The following is a 17,500-nucleotide window of genomic DNA, read 5'->3' on the forward strand; positions in this document are numbered from 1 at the left end:
TAACAGGCATCGTGTGTTTATTGTCAGCATTAACACCTTTTTTCCATTTGCTGACATTTTGTGCAGATTCATGTTATAGCTACAGCCCTCTTGGTGTACTGTTTTTTCCCCCCAGTATTTTTCAATTTGTGTCATGTGACATATTATTTGGCTACACAGTTCTTTTGCCTTCACAGATTTTGGTGGACACCTACAGTATCATACTAATGTACTTGGACTGAGCATTGTAGGTTCCACAGACACTGTCCCTGGCTGGTAACCATGTTCAATTTCTCAATATGTACACAAATATTTACATGCGGGACCCACTGCTGATGCGTCACTGCAAGCCTCAAAATGTGCTGAGTCATTGCTGCTGACGGTTTCATGTCAGTAGAGGTGGATGACGGTGTTCTCGATGACGAGCTGATTGGCCTTTGCGATTGGTCAAGTCCTTTTTTTCCTCCAGAGGCCTAAAGCTCGTTTAGCAGCAGTGCACATACAGGCTACTGTTGTTCACATGCAGGCAGAGCGCGGCAGTTTCTCTGGCTTTACTTCACACAGATCCCCAGACCGGGAGTAAGTGAATAAGCTCTCGATGCCTATCCGTTTCCTTTCCAATAATTATCAGGTTTTAGTAGACTCGCCGGCTGCAGATATTGTTTGGTGGATGCTTTATTTAGGTACTTCGAGAAACAAAGACGTGCAGTGAAATAGTCGAAGCCGGGCTTCTTCTCTGAGCACATGGCCTATGATTGCAGAACATTTTGCCTTGCTGTGAAGTCTTTAGTTTTTTGTCCTGTGTGCAGTGCACTCAGGGAGACCGAGAACAACAGCATGACATAACATGAGGCATTGTGGGAAATAAATGTGCTGAATGCAGTTAATCAGCTCTTGCACTTGACCGTGGTTACAAAACAACATCATAAAAAAGGGACAGAGTGACCATTAATTACACAAATGCATGCACAGGAGATAATATATGAGTCGTCCGCACTAGGCACAAACTTCTCTTCTGAGCTATGCCTGCACAAGCAACTTATTTTGGCCTGTAGAGAATAAATTCTGAAGGTAATGGGTTTGTAGACTATCATATCGTATTTCTTCAAAAAGGCAATGAAATATGTTTATTGATCTGTTTATTAATATGTAATAAACATCTTTGAATAACTTGAAACTTTGAAATTAATCTGAGGCCAAGAAAATAACAAAACCATGTATGAAAGATAGTTGTGTTTTTCTTCTAATAGTCATACACAATCTCTGTTTTTCCATTTCTGGGTTACGCTAGTCTTAGATGTAGGCTTAGGGTTAGGAAGATGGCCCTGTAGGTGTTGAGGCAAGATTGGGGTTATGTTTTGGGTCTTGGGAAAGGATCAAGACCAGAGCTGTTGTTGATCCAAATTAGTGGTGGGATATAGCACAATAGCTTAACATACTTGCATATTTTTCAGTGAAATAGACTGTAATTAGGTTTTGGGGTTCACGTTAGGGTTAAACTAGATTTATGGTTATGATTACGGTTAGAAAAACAGTGTGGGAAAAGTGTTATGGGTGAGGGGAGATTAGGGCAGCGTTTAGGAGCTTGGGAAAGAACTAGGACAAGTGTTTGCCTTTGATTTTGGATGACGCAATGTTTTTCTCTAGTGGGATAGGTAAGTTGACATTATTTCAGTGAAATATGTTTCTCAAAATAAATTACTTCAAACGCATAACTTTGAAAAGCAGAATAATAATAATAATAAAAAAATGGCTTTGGCATCAGCAGCTTCTTGACTGCTCCCAACAGCCATCTGGAGAACCCAGCTCCTGTGCTTTACCTGTCGCCACCCAACAGGACACGGTTACCTTCATCACTAGATATAATAACACTTAATAAATACAAACTAGTAAGTTTAAAGGTGTGTGGGGTGGGGTAAATCTGAGTGTGCCACAACACATGAATGTTGTGTGGCGTGTTGGGGTAGATGTGTGTGGCGTGTTGGGGTAGATGTTGTGTGTAGCGTGTTGGGGTAGATGTTCTGTGTGGCGTGTTGGGGTAGATGTGTGTGGTGTGTTGGGGTAGATGTTCTGTGTGGCGTGTTGGGGTAGATGTTGTGTGTGGTGTGTTGGGGTAGATGTTCTGTGTGGCGTGTTGGGGTAGATGTTCTGTGGCGTGTTGGGGTAGATGTTGTGTGTGGCGTGTTGGGGTAGATGTTCTGTGGCGTGTTGGGGTAGATGTTGTGTGTGGCGTGTTGGGGTAGATGTTGTGCGTGGCGTGTTGGGGTAGATGTTCTGTGGCATGTTGGGGTAGATGTTCTGCGGCGTGTTGGGGTAGGTGTTCTGTGGCGTGTTGGGGTAGATGTTCTGTGGCGTGTTGGGGCAGCTCTCACTGCCAGGCCTGATGTGTCGGTTCTGCCAACCAGGCAGCTCGTTGCGCGCTCTGCAGACTTTACACAAATCTATTATTTAGAGGCTTTTCTGTTCCAGATAATCAGAGCATCAATAATGTAGGAAAGGGTAATTAATCTTTGAAAAGGCACGCACCAAGTGGGTAATCTTTGCCACTCGCTTGTTGCCTGTGCGTGCGTTTCTGTTTGTGATGCCATCCATCCATCCAGCAGTGTGTTCCACACACTCACAGTCCTCTTGTGACGAGTCGTGTCGCCTCCTGACTCGGGCTGTTGGCCGGCATGCGGTGACGGGCGTGGCACCTGTAATGCCGTGGAGAAGGGCTGGATGTGTTAGCGATCCTATCTCTCCTGCTTAGTCCAATCAACTGGAATTTGCTTTGGATAAAAGCATCAGCTAAATAACTCATTTGTATTACTTTTATTATTGTTATTATTAATATAATTGTTGTTGTTATGATTATGATTATTATTATTATTATTAGGTAAGGAGTGCACAGGATAAATACAGAGTGTCAGGGTACAGGGCTTCAGACTGTATCAGAAAGGGATTCTTCGAGGGGATTCATGTGGAGGCTGAAAAGAAAAGCATCGCACTGTGTTCCACCCCTCCCTCCTCTGCCAGTCCGGATGGTTCCGTGGAGGGAGCTGGAACTGAATCGCGGAGACTTCACCTGGAAGTCCGCAGTACACCAGAGGAAATGAAGAGGGTGAAGGTCCAGGGGCTGGAACACTAGTTTCTGCTGCTCAGAGGATGTTGTGTGAGAGTGAGTGTCATCGTGCCATAATTACTCCTGCTTTCAGGCCTTTCCACACGGAGGCCTGCGGCCAATTAATATTGCATGGTGGCCTGAATAGTCCTGATTTCTGCGAGCTTCCTGCCAAAGCATCCCGACTCGAGTGTGAGCTGACGGAGATGCCCGGCGTGTGTGCGCGCGTGTGCTTGGCTATTTTTCTCCGATGTGTAAGCATGTTTTTGTCTAGTGGTTTCATCACTGAACTCATCGTAGGTGTAATGTCAGGTTTAGCACTTTGGATGTCCCTCTCGGCCGAGGTAATCCACTGTAAATCAGTTGGTCTTTCGGGAAATAATACAGATGCACTGAGAAGTTACAACAATGTGCAAAGTGTGAATATCTCACTTTAGCCGTTGCCTCAGGAGATCGGCTCAGTAAACAACGAGTAAATTGTCCTGACTGCAGCGTTAGCAAGTTCCCGTATATTGTTTAACATCAGTCACTTCTTCACAGTACTGGTTTGAGGCGAATTAAAACGTTTAAACACTGCTCCTCAGACACGAAAGGACAGTTTTCCCCTCTGGTTATAAGCCTCAATTCGAGCGATTAAGTAGCTTTTGGCCTTTAAGCTCAATTTGAAGTGTTAAACTGAAAGGATCTTTATTTTCCGGGTTTGTGGGATTTAAGAGGAACAGGAAACACTGAAAGGGGAAAGCTCTGTCTGTCTTGTTGTACGTGCTCGACAGAAACCATGCAAAGAAAGTGCAGTGTCTTAACCCATTATGGACTCAGGCACCCTATAGAAAACCCATAGAAAGGCCAAGGAATCACAATGCATTTCAATGGTCACGTGTCTTGAAAAACGGTCATATGATGAAATACAACGCCGGCCTTGCATACGTCTGATAAGGGAGATGTAACACGCAGGTCACATCCGTCTGTTAAGGGAGATGTAACACGCAGGTCACATCCGTCTGTTAAGGGTGATGTAACACGCAGGTCACATCCGTCTGTTAAGGGTGATGTAACACGCAGGTCACATCCGTCTGTTAAGGGTGATGTAACACGCAGGTCACATCCGTCTGTTAAGGGAGATGTAACACGCAGGTCACATCCGTCTGTTAAGTGTGATGTAACACACAGGTCACACCCGTCTGTTAAGGGTGATGTAACACACAGGTCACATCCGTCTGTTAAGGGAGATGTAATGTGCAGGTCACATCCGTCTGTTAAGGGAGATGTAACACACAGGTCACATCCGTCTGTTAAGGGAGATGTAACACACAGGTCACATCCGTCTGTTAAGGGTGATGTAACACACAGGTCACATCCGTCTGTTAAGGGAGATGTAACACGCAGGTCACATCCGTCTGTTAAGGGTGATGTAACACACAGGTCACATCCGTCTGTTAAGGGAGATGTAACACACAGGTCACATCCGTCTGTTAAGGGTGATGTAACACACAGGTCACATCCGTCTGTTAAGGGAGATGTAACACGCAGGTCACATCCGTCTGTTAAGGGTGATGTAACACGCAGGTCACATCCGTCTGTTAAGGGTGATGTAACACGCAGGTCACATCCGTCTGTTAAGGGAGATGTAACACGCAGGTCACATCCGTCTGTTAAGTGTGATGTAACACACAGGTCACACCCGTCTGTTAAGGGTGATGTAACACACAGGTCACATCCGTCTGTTAAGGGAGATGTAATGTGCAGGTCACATCCGTCTGTTAAGGGAGATGTAACACACAGGTCACATCCGTCTGTTAAGGGAGATGTAACACACAGGTCACATCCGTCTGTTAAGGGTGATGTAACACGCAGGTCACATCCGTCTGTTAAGTGTGATGTAACACACAGGTCACACCCGTCTGTTAAGGGTGATGTAACACACAGGTCACATCCGTCTGTTAAGGGAGATGTAATGTGCAGGTCACATCCGTCTGTTAAGGGAGATGTAACACACAGGTCACATCCGTCTGTTAAGGGAGATGTAACACACAGGTCACATCCGTCTGTTAAGGGTGATGTAACACACAGGTCACATCCGTCTGTTAAGGGTGATGTAACACACAGGTCACATCCGTCTGTTAAGGGTGATGTAACACGCAGGTCACGGTGGGGCAGTGGGCGGTGGGCGGTGGGGCGGTGGGGCAGTGGGCGGTGGGCAGTGGGCGGTGGGGCGGTGGGGCGGTGGGGCGGTGGGGCGGTGGGGCAGTGGGCGGTGGGCGGTGGGGCGGTGGGGCAGTGGGGCAGTGGGCGGTGGGCGGTGGGGCGGTGGGGCGGTGGGGCGGTGGGCGGTGGGGCGGTGGGGCAGTGGGCGGTGGGGCGGTGGGGCGGTGGGCGGTGGGGCGGTGGGGCAGTGGGCGGTGGGGCGGTGGGCGGTGGGCGGTGGGGCGGTGGGGCAGTGGGCGGTGGGCGGTGGGGCGGTGGGGCAGTGGGGCAGTGGGCGGTGGGCGGTGGGGCGGTGGGGCGGTGGGGCGGTGGGGCGGTGGGCGGTGGGGCGGTGGGGCAGTGGGCGGTGGGGCAGTGGGCGGTGGGGCGGTGGGGCGGTGGGGCAGTGGGCGGTGGGGCAGTGGGCGGTGGGCGGTGGGGCGGTGGGGCGGTGGGGCAGTGGGCGGTGGGGCGGTGGGGCAGTGGGCGGTGGGCGGTGGGGCAGTGGGCGGTGGGGCGGTGGGGCAGTGGGCGGTGGGCGGTGGGCAGTGGGCGGTGGGGCGGTGGGGCAGTGGGCGGTGGGGCGGTGGGGCAGTGGGCGGTGGGCGGTGGGGCAGTGGGCGGTGGGGCGGTGGGGCAGTGGGCGGTGGGCGGTGGGGCAGTGGGCGGTGGGGCGGTGGGGCAGTGGGCGGTGGGGCAGTGGGCGGTGGGGCGGTGGGGCGGTGGGTATTTATGGGACGGCCTGTTAGGCCTATGAGTAGTGGCTGATAGTGATGGAGGTCACGTGACCTCCTCCACGGGGGCAGGCAGAAAGCCGCGCTCTCCTGTAATGGGAAGCGGAGAGTTTAAAGTCACTCCGGGGGAGTGTTAAATCACAGTTCGGCAGGTGTTAAATCACGCTGACGGGGGGAAAGGAGGAGACTGCATCAGCCCTCTATTGTTCTGGAGAGAGCTGCTCACAACTACAGTTTTAGCAAAGGAATTTTTAGTGCATGTCACACAGGCCAGATGGGGCCAATTAGCACTAAATCTCCGGAATCTACACCCTGGTCTTAGGAATATACAATATACAAATTAATCAGATAACTATCAACCTTGTGATGTAAATTTAACTGCTGACGGTAATGGTTGGTGTAATGTAAAATTGTAGTTTATATTTGAATTATTTCAGTTAATGAAACTGCATGTGGTTCAGTGGACTCTGACTTTGGTATTCACCTATCATTAAGTCCTTTTGGACTGAAAAAAACCCTTGCAGTTGAAACTCTTGACTAGCATGATGAAGGCATAGGCTAGAGTTATTCGTAATACATTTTCTTCAGATCGCAGGGATGGATTGCAATGCCTTTACCAATTATAATGCATTTAGTGTAGTCAGGCACAAGACTCCACAGGCATGGCACATCGAGAAGCACAAACCCTTCATACACTTTTTATTTTTATCTTTTATCTTTGCTAGCAGAAGGAAATGTTCTGTAACCCTACTACGGTATGTTTGTTACATAAAGTTTCAGGGTCCTTGCGTGTTCTGCTGAAAGTTTTTTTTTTGAGATTTCAGCAAATCAGATTAGCCTTGAGGTCAAATAGGATGCAGTTAAGACTACTGTTCAGTCTGTACTAGCCCTAAACTTTCATGGCCCATGCAACCTCTGATTTCATCTCATGATAAAACGGCAGCCTCTGGGCCATAGAGATGAAGAGGAAAGGTTATGTTATATTGTGTGTCTGTGAGGGGCACAGATGCCCCTGGTGAACCAGCCCTTCCCCATGTGACAGGCCCCAGTGCCTTTTCGTGCCTTTATCTCTCCGACTCACTCCGACTCCCCTCCTGCTCCTGTTTTCATTGTAATAATAAGATTTTATTTATATTGCACTTTTTCCAACCCAGACACTTTGCAATATATTGAGTGGCTTCAGAAGGTTTTCAGACCCCTTCACTTTTTTTGCACACTTTATTGCATTATAGATTTCATTTGTGAAGGGATGAGGCATTTTTTGCCCGTCAATCCGCACTCAATAACCCATAATGACAAAGTGAAAACATTTTTCTTTTTTGGGAATTTTTGCAAATGTATTGAAAATAAAAAACTGCTATCTCTCATTTACCTTTGCTGTGGCACTCCAAATGAGGATTGCTCTAGTTATCCTTGAGATGTGTCTCAAACTTCATTGGTCCATTTACCATATTTAAAATACAAGATGCATGACTGGGATCCAGAAGGTTGGTGGTTCAAGCCCCGGTGTAGCCATGATAAAAACCGCACAGCTGTTGGGCCCTTAACCCCTCATTGCTCCAGGGTGGATTGTCCCTTGCTGTAATGGCAGGCACTCGGGGTTCAGCTCAGAGAATCAGGGAAACGTAATCATGTGATCGTACGATCACGTGATCTAAACATAGTCATGTGACATGGCGACAGAATCCCAAATCTCACAGGCCAGTGTTCATAAGCGCCGTTTCCCTGGTCATGTGACCGCTGCTCTTTCTGCGGCTCTGAATGGCCGCGTTGTTCGCTGTGACTGGTGCATTGTGGGCCTGCGAGCCTCCGTTGCCAAGGCCCCCGGGTGCGGTTTCTTGCCGCGTGGCGGACGCTGGCGTTTGGGATGCTTTTCTGCCCGTGGCGTGACACTCAGGCCGCCCCGCAGTCAGGTCTGCTTGCGTCAGCTGTTTTTCTCTCTTTTCATTTCATTCAGTCTTCACTGCCATCAAGCGTTTTTGTTTCGGTAATGTAATCGGTTGAGGATTTTAAGCTCGCATTAGTTCAAAGTTGAGGTGTCCCTCTGCTTTCTGAAGGGCTGAATCTTTAAGGCTTGGTTAGACTGCAGCACGCATGCAGTTTATTTGGAGGTGTGCTCTGTGAAGGAGGTTCTGTTTGTTTTCACACAGCACTCTGTACTCCTCTCTGCACGCACATACACACAATACCCTGCTCTGTCCTCTGCACATCCCTCTTAGATCTGACCCCCCCCACACCAGTCTGTTCTACTGCAGACATCTGTCCCAGTTTACTAGACCAGATCTGCCAGACACGCTCAACATGAGACCCCCAGAGTGGCCTCTGCTCTGGACCCCCGGGCGGGGAACGTGCTGCAGAAACGCCCTGGGTGTGTGCAAGTGTCCTTGAGCGAGACACCTAACCCCCCAATGCTCCTGACGAGCTGGTCGGTGCCTTACATGGCAGGCAATCGCCGTTGGTGTGTGAGTGTGAGTGTGAGTGTGAGTGTGTGTGTGTGTGTGTGTGTGTGTGAATGGGTGAATCAATTGTACAGCATTTTGGGTAAAGGCGCTATATAAATGCTGACCATTTACCATTTACCATAAGATCATGTATTGCACCATACGATGCCCATGTTGTTTTGCACCATTTTTAAATCTCTTGAGTTCTTCTGTGGGTGTCAAACGTGGCGTGGTTTTGTAAATGAGAATGTGTTCTCCCCAAAAATAACATTTTTTAAATGTCAGTACTTAATGTGTTGAGAGAGAGAGAAGGAACATTGTAAAAGGTCATGGGGATCTCTCTCCGGTGCGGGAGGAGCACGTCTGCTTTCCCGCTCGTATAACGTGTCTGCTGTCAGCGTATTGCCACATCGCAGAGAATAGCCGAGTGAACAGTGGAGCAACAGACGGGAGTTTTTCCTGCTGAAAATGTTGCCAAGTAGGGGCTGCAGACTAGCTTCAGTCTGTAGGGATTTCTTATGTTTGTTGTTTTAGTGTTGAGAATTCCCTAGTACAGCACAGTCCACACACTAATATATATAAAATGTAAGGCATCACTTCAGAGCACTTAAGTTGTCCTGACTGCTAAATCTAGGTGCTAGCCTGCTTCGTAAGGTGTGACTGGGGGTGTGCAGAATGCCGTTTTAAGGTTTAAGATCGAGGAACACTGCTGATGAAATGGCCTCTGGTTTAGATGTCCACTCAAAGGCCTAGCACAGTGCCCCCTGGTGTACGCTGGTGTATGAAGGCAGGTCGCCTTCCCCTGTCCCCTCCCAGCTAATGCTGCGCTGGTCCGTTGGGAGCACAGCCCCTGAACCCCTAAATGTGATGTGAGGGTCACGTCTTCCTCTCTCTTTCCCCCCTTTCAGGAATCTCCTCAGGACAGTGCCATCACCAGGGACATTAACCGGACATTTCCAGCGCATGACTACTTCAAGGACACGGGTGGCGATGGGCAAGACTCGCTCTACAAGATCTGCAAGGTGAGAAGTCCCGTGTCAAGTGTTTAAACGTGGTTAAAGGAATACACCGACACTTTGGGAAATATACTTAGACAAGATGTTCAGTTTCATTTTTGTGCATTCACTGGCTCTGTTTCCATGTTAGCATAACGTGTTAGCTCAGCTTAAGGCGGCCTGTAGCGTAGTGGTTAAGGTAAATGGCTGGGACACACAAGGTCGGTGGTTATAATCCCGTTGTAGCCACAATAATAAAATCCGCACAGCCGCTGGGCCCTTGAGCAAGGCCCTTAACACTGCATTGCTCCAGGGGAGGATCGTCTGCCAAATGCCAATAATGTAGCATAATGGCTTGAACCTACCTCCTCAAATCGGAGGGATACATGTGTGTTCAGCAGTTATAGTTCCAACCGTGGAACTTCTCCGGAAACAACATCTCGTTTAAAAAAATAAATTTCCTCACATGTAATTTGAATACACATGATACCATGTGTAAATAAGACGGCTTCGGAGTTGCTGTAATGTGTATTTCTTCACTTTGAAGGAGGTAGGCTACTGACTCCTATAGGCTCCTATAAGTCTTTATGCTAAGCTAACACGCTATGCTAACATAGAAACAGAGCCAGTAATGCAAAAAAAGAAAATTAAATTGAACATCTCATTTAAGTCTGGGTAAGTCGGGGAAAAAAGGCATTTTTCCCAAAATGTTGGTGTATTCCTTTAAAACCTTATTTCTTCCAATATGTATTGTGCAAATATGTGTAGGTTTACAATAGAGTACTATTTCTCATGTATTGTGCCTGGACAGCATTTCCCCTTTTGTAAATTATATTTACACAATTATTCCAAAATTTAAGGGGATATTATTTCATAAAAAGGATAAAAACGATTGTGTTTTGTGTGTCAGATGCATCTTAGAATGATACATATTTATGAAAATATTGTTGGTTGGAGTTGACCGTCACTCTTTATGCATACTGTATCGGCACATGTATGAAATGAATAAGGATCTGAGGTGTGCCGTATATTCTGAATATTTATTCACAAAGTGTCACAGTGAGAGTTGTGGAAGTTCACACGCTCCAGCAGGATTTTGATAAGATGCAAGCACTGCCCATGGGGAATAATAGATTTTGCTGTCAACAACATACAGCACTTTGAAGTGAACAGTCAGTGCTCGATGCCTGTCTCATGCTGTGTTTGTATTGGTTGGTAAGGTTATTCTCTACAGAGCTCATGCAATGCACGTATAACAGAGTTGAATACTACTCGATGTCTACTGCACTACATTGCTGCTCTGGTGAAATACTCTGTCTGTAGCTATGAAACTGTGCTGTATGCTTGGCTTTTATTACACTCTACCAAATGACTAAAATGGCCGTCTGCAGTGCACCGAATCTACAGTGGTGTATTAAGACAGTATCAGCCTCTCATGTCTCTCCTTCAGGAGGTTATATGGAGGGGTGTGTACAATACCCAACAGCGCACATCTCCGTGTAGTTTTCTACAGCTGGCCCCTTCTGACACGGGCCACTTAGCTCCCAGCCGTCTTCAAAACAAAGGTCTACACAGGCTTTCTGAGAACAGCAGGGTAAGCACTGCCTGCCCAGCAGAAAGCCTTCTACGTGAGGAGTTCTCCATTCGTCCAACCATAACCTTACCCTGCTTTTTATTTTGAGGTACTGTGCATTCAGCTTCCTCGTAAATTCCTTGCTTATGTGTGTTAAGTAATTACAGCAAGGTTGGTATTGATACGTTTTGGGAGAATGTACTTGGCAAGTCTTTAATAATTCAAAATGATTCCCATATTCCAGGTCACTTCATCACTCCCGTCTGACTGGAGAGGTTTCTGCATCGATTACGTGTTTCCCTCTCCGCCCTGATTTACTGCCCCCGGGAATCTGCACCCAATCTTTCTTTTACTCATAATTAAATCATAACGCGCTAATTATTCTATTGCGTCTCTCTTTCTGCAGAGGAATGAAACCCAGCTCGGTGACCCCGGGTGCTGTATGTAAATAAGGTGTCGGATCGGGGGGGGGGTTGTGGCGAGGGGTGGGTTGCCAGATTGATGAGTGCCATATGGGCAGTAGCCATACGGGACCCCCCTCATGCTGATTCTCCCTGCTCTCTCTGGTTTACCGAGTGTGTGTACCCGCACAACCGCTCAGAGCTGTGTGTAAGGGAGAAGTGTACCTGATACACTCACACACTCCCTCCCTCTCTCTCTCTCTCTCTGTCTCTCCCTCTCTCTCTCTCTCTCTCTCTCTCTCTCTCTCTCTCTCTCTGTCTCTCTCTCTCTCTCTCTCTCAGGCGTACTCGGTGTATGATGAGGAGATTGGGTACTGATCCTCTCTCTCTCTCTCTCTCTCCCTCTCTCTCTCTCACTCACTCTCAGGCGTACTCGGTGTATGATGAGGAGATAGGGTACTGATCCTCTCTCTCTCTCTCTCACAGGCATACTCGGTGTATGATGAGGAGATTGGGTACTGATCCTCTCTCTCTCTCTCTCTCTCTCTCTCTCTCTCTCTCTCACAGGCGTACTCGGTGTATGATGAGGAGATTGGGTACTGATCCTCTCTCTCTCTCGCTCTCTCTCTCTCTCTCTCACAGCGTACTCGGTGTATGATGAGGAGATTGGGTACTGATCCTCTCTCTCTCTCTCTCTCTCTCTCAGGGCGTACTCGGTGTATGATGAGGAGATTGGGTACTGATCCTCTCTCTCTCTCTCTCTCTCACACAGGCGTACTCGGTGTATGATGAAGAGATAGGGTACTGATCCTCTCTCTCTCTCTCTCTCTCTCTCTCTTCAGGCGTACTCGGTGTATGATGAGGAGATTGGGTACTGATCCTCTCTCTCTCTCTCTCTCTCTCCCCCTCTCTCTCTCTCTCTCTCTCTCTCTCTCTCTCTCTCTCTCTTCTCTCTCTCTCAGGCGTACTCGGTGTATGATGAAGAGATAGGGTACTGATCCTCTCTCTCTCTCTCTCTCTCTCTCTCAGGCGTACTCGGTGTATGATGAGGAGATTGGGTACTGATCCTCTCTCTCTCTCTCTCTCTCTCTCTCTCTCTCTCAGGCGTACTCGGTGTATGATGAGGAGATAGGGTACTGATCCTCTCTCTCTCTCTCTCTCTCTCTCTCTCTCTCTCTCTCTCAGGCGTACTCGGTGTATGATGAGGAGATTGGGTACTGATCCTCTCTCTCGCTCTCTCTCTCTCTCTCTCTCTCTCTCTCACAGGCGTACTCGGTGTATGATGAGGAGATAGGATACTGTCAGGGCCAGTCGTTCCTCGCTGCCGTGCTGCTGCTGCACGTGAGTCTGCGGAGAACCGCTCCACTGCACGTGCTCAGTCCTCACCCAGCTGGAGGAGGCGTGGCCCCCGTCAGGGCTGCTGGGAAGGAATAAACCCCCAACCCCCCCACCCCCCTCCAACACACACCCCCACCCCCCTCCAACACACACCCCCACCCCCAGGCTCCCCGACCAGCCTCAAATGTGTTATCCCCCTTACATTAGCCACGCTTTGGGTTACTGAGCTGATCCTGGCTGGGTGTAGCCCGAGCAGGAAGGGATCTTATTTGATGAGGCACAGTGACACCTAGTGGACGTATCGGTGTACTGCTGTTCTGCTCTGTTGAGTTTCTCTGGTGGGGATACACTGGAGCCTGGGGCTCAGTTCTGTATGTAGCACATGGGCTGTGTCTCCCGTATGTATTGATGTATTGATGTCCAGTTTAGTGCTTGATTTCAATTGGTTCTGATTTTTTGGTGGGCAACAAAGGATATTCTCCACCAAAAACATATTTTTGCTTTATACCACAAACACATTGATGCTCCTGCACCAGACATTGTAAAGCTGGCAGGTCATACACTGGCAGGAAACTATTTTTCTTTATTAAAGCTTCTACATTTTATGATCTTTAAGACTCTCTGTCTAGCAGTGATGCTTCCGTCCATGTTAACTGATATATCATAGCCCTGATTTGGAGTTGCACTGAGAGAGAAACTGTCAGAAACCAGGGGTCAAAGGGTAAAAGTCCTGCCATCTGTTTCTTCCACCCATCAACTCAGGCAGCTGATTTCACTAATTAGTCCTGTGAACTGTGCAGATTAGCCGATATGAACAGAATACAGGGGAGGACTTTGCTTTGTGAACCTGGGCTTCACCTCTGTCAGAAACCCGTCATCTCGCTGGCAACAGCTCGTCTGTGGTGCTGTTTGCGCCACAGCCAGAGAGGTGGATTCTGGGATGGACGTTTTTTTCTGGTGTGACTCTGGTCCCTTCCTCAGATGCCCGAGGAGCAGGCCTTCAGTGTTCTGGTGAAGATCATGTTTGACTACGACTCAGGAGCTCTTCAAACAGAACTTTGAGGACCTGCACTGCAAGTTTCTTCCAGCTGGAGCGCCTCATGCAGGTGAGAGAGACCCGAACGGAGCCAGAGTCTGCCCTGACCTGCGCAGGGGTGTGTGTGTAAGGGCAACCTGATACACTCACACAGTAATGTGTGTGTAAGGGCATGACGGTGCAACCTGATACACTCACACAGGGATGAGTGTGTAAGGGCACAGCCGCTCAGAGCTGTGTGTGAGGGAGAGGCGCCCCTGATACACTCACACAGTGATGTGTATAACTGACAGAGTGATACAGGAGTGTTTGTAACAACACGACCACTGTTGTCTGGTTGGCTGGCTGGGCTGTGCTTGATGATGCGTACATGTGCATGTAACGTTCATTTCACCTTCGCTGGTTAAATTACACATTCTCTCCCTTCCTCCCTCCCTCTATCCCTCCCTCTCTCTCTCTCCCTCTCCCTCTCTCCCTCCCTCTCTCTCCCTCTCTCCCTCCCTCCCTCTATCCCTCTCCCTCTCTCTCTCTCTCTCTGGCAGGAGTACATCCCAGACCTGTACAACCACTTCCTCAACGTCAGCCTGGAGGCTCACATGTACGCCTCTCAGTGGTTCCTCACTCTCTTCACCGCCAAGTTCCCCCTCTACATGGTCTTCCACATCATCGACCTGCTGCTCTGCGAGGTAGCCCCACACCCGCCCCCTCACCCAGCACTGCCCCACACCCACCCCCTCACCCAGCACTGCCCCACACCCACCCCCTCACCCAGCACTGCCCCACACACCGCCCCCTCACCCAGCACTGCCCCACACCCACCCCCTCACCCAGCACTGCCCCACACCCACCCTCTCACCCAGCACTGCCCCACACCCGCCCTCTCACCCAGCACTGCCCCACACCCACCCTCTCACCCAGCACTGCCCCACACCCACCCCCTCACCCAGCACTGCCCCACACCCGCCCCCTCACCCAGCACTGCCCCACACCCGCCCTCTCACCCAGCACTGCCCCACACCCGCCCCCTCACCCAGCACTGCCCCACACTCACCCCCTCACCCAGCACTGCCCACACCCGCCCCCTCACCCAGCACTGCCCCACACCCACCCCCTCTCACCCAGCACTGCCCCACACCCACCCTCTCACCCAGCACTGCCCCACACCCACCCCCTCACCCAGCACTGCCCCACACCCACCCTCTCACCCAGCACTGCCCCACACCCACCCCCTCACCCAGCACTGCCCCACACCCGCCCCTCACCCAGCACTGCCCCACACCCACCCTCTCACCCAGCACTGCCCCACACCCGCCCCCTCACCCAGCACTGCCCCACACCCACCCTCTCACCCAGCACTGCCCCACACCCACTCCCTCACCCAGCACTGCCCCACACCCGCCCCCTCACCCAGCCGTGCCCCCACACCACCCTCTCACCCAGCACTGCCCCACACCCACCCCCTCTCACCCAGCACTGCCCCACACCCACCCTCTCACCCAGCACTGCCCCACACCCACCCTCTCACCCAGCACTGCCCCACACCCACCCTCTCACCCAGCACTGCCCCACACCCACCCTCTCACCCAGCACTGCCCCACACCCACCCCTCACCCAGCACTGCCCCTCTGTCCCCCGTGATGGAGAGGGTGTCACTGGGAATGTGCTTATTATCTCTGCTACATCAGAAGGACTAGAATGTTTACAGCAGTGGTCCTCACTCCTGGTCCTGGAGAGCCGTAGGTGTGCTGGTTTTTGTTTTCGCCTTAATATTGGCAACCATTGAGACCCAAGAAACCAGGACAGGTGAGTTAGCTGTGTAATTGTGTAACTTCTGCAATTGATCAATTAAGTGCTGAGTAACAAGAAAAGCCAGCACACCCTGTGGCTCTCCAGGACCAGGAGTGAAGGCCACTGGTTTAAAAGGCACACTATGCAGGATTTCAACTTGAAAATATTGTGAAACAACCAGCCGTTTCACTGATGCACTGCCAGCCTGTGTCTGTGCTGACCTCTGCCAATACCTTGCTTATCTACCGTAATGGTTTTTCTAAAAATCGTTCGGGATGTTTCTGGGCGTGACTGTGTGCAGTATCTGAAACGCATGTGGCCAGTAGAAGGAGGAGGAGCTCAAGAGGAGAACATGTAGGGATTGGTCGTAGCTGCAGTGGCTGGGTTAGAGAAAGACTGCAGTTTGACAACTACAGACCAATGTCTGTAGTCACAGAGACGGTTATCTCTGTCACAAGACTGAGACTTGGCCGTCAGCGGAATCATTAATCCTCACAGGAATGGTTCCGTGACAACAAAGTCAGTATATTTTATTATTCTTTTTTATTATCAATGATTATTATTCACTAGCCTGAAATTGAATGGGCAGGTTGCCTCGAGTGTGACCTCAGAAGCCAGCATGTAAAATTGACTTTGTTATCTAGCATTTATATTGAGCTAGCTAGTTAGCATTAGTGTAATTAATGTGCAGGCATGATTGTCAATACCTGAACCTGCCCCATCACCAGCATTATTGGTTGGAGGGATTCAAATACAGTGCAAGTCCACTCCATTAATCGTTATGTTTAATTAAGTTAGAAATGTTTCCAGACTTGCATTACATTGCTTTATTTAATGTATTGCATTTTGCATTATCATTGTCCACTAGAATGCATTAGGCCTATTTTATTTCTTATTCTTACCCTCTCCCTGTTCTTCCTCTGCTCTTTCCCACTGTTATTCTGAAGCAGACCGTAAATCCAGCGATCAATAACGCAACTTATGTGGCCCAGTTTAAAATTGGTGGGCTAAAGCAAACTTTATGTCTACTGTAAGACTTAGGATAGGTTATATTTTAGTGGGGTAGAATTAGCAGATAATGCTAATAATAATGTGAATTATAATAATAATAATTCTCACTTTATGTAACACAGATCAGCAGATCAGCAAATAAAGTACCAGAAGAGAATCAAGAAACTATTGTCATTTATGGATGCTAGAGTGTACCTGATTCACTCATTTAAAAAAAGACCCTAGATTATATGAGTGTATAATAATGACATTATTAACTGCAGCTGTTGATGCTGAGCATTGTCAGTAGATAAGAACCAGGCTGTACTGTAGGGTGCTGTGATCCTTTCAGCATTCACAGAAGGCTGACAAAAGAAAAATACATTTTCCTTCTTTGTAAACTGGGAATTAACTATTGCAACTTCATCACAAAAAATCTGTTGATAAACTTATCTTGCCCGAGTGCATTGTACTTGTGCTTCTGTAGTTCTGGCCTGCAGTTAATATCCCATCTTTGAGTCAGACCCAGTGGGAGTGCTTCAAAATCCAATCTGCAAAATGTCTGCATGCTAAAACAGTTGGTAAATTTGTACCTCTACCTCTACCCCCTTCGGATTTTCATGCGCTGTCTGTGAATTTTTCTCAGGTGTTGTGTTGTCTGTGCTTTTTATAAATCTATTCAGATTCTCTCCTTACCTGACACGCCTTTGGCATTGCTCCATACATGTGCACAGTTCACACTAAGATCACGTTTGGAACTGCAACCATACATGTCTACAGATCACGCTAAGATCACATTTGGGACTACACCAGAGAGTACATACAGAAATAACATTAGTTAGTGTTCCGAACATTAACTCATTTTCTTTTTTTCATCCTTGTATTTCAAGTTTTTTCAGTGTCTTCACATTTGCAGTAGTGATTTAGGCTTGCAGTGCCCT

The 17,500-nt window shown here is 48.8% G+C and overlaps 1 protein-coding gene across 8 annotated transcripts in view; it reads left to right on the forward strand.

Moving 5' to 3' along the window:
* The window catches only part of LOC133141686 (rab GTPase-activating protein 1), a 110,646-nt gene that overhangs the window by 59,956 nt on the left and 33,190 nt on the right, over nucleotides 1-17,500 (forward strand). For all 8 annotated transcript variants that reach the window (XM_061262303.1, XM_061262299.1, XM_061262304.1 and 5 more), the window contains one exon: nucleotides 9,347-9,460. In XM_061262303.1, coding sequence (XP_061118287.1) covers nucleotides 9,347-9,460 — 114 coding nt within the window. The remainder of the gene's footprint in view (nucleotides 1-9,346; nucleotides 9,461-17,500) is intronic.

This window comes from Conger conger, chromosome 12 (genome assembly GCF_963514075.1).
Source record: "Conger conger chromosome 12, fConCon1.1, whole genome shotgun sequence".
NCBI classification, from domain to species: Eukaryota; Metazoa; Chordata; class Actinopteri; order Anguilliformes; family Congridae; genus Conger; species Conger conger.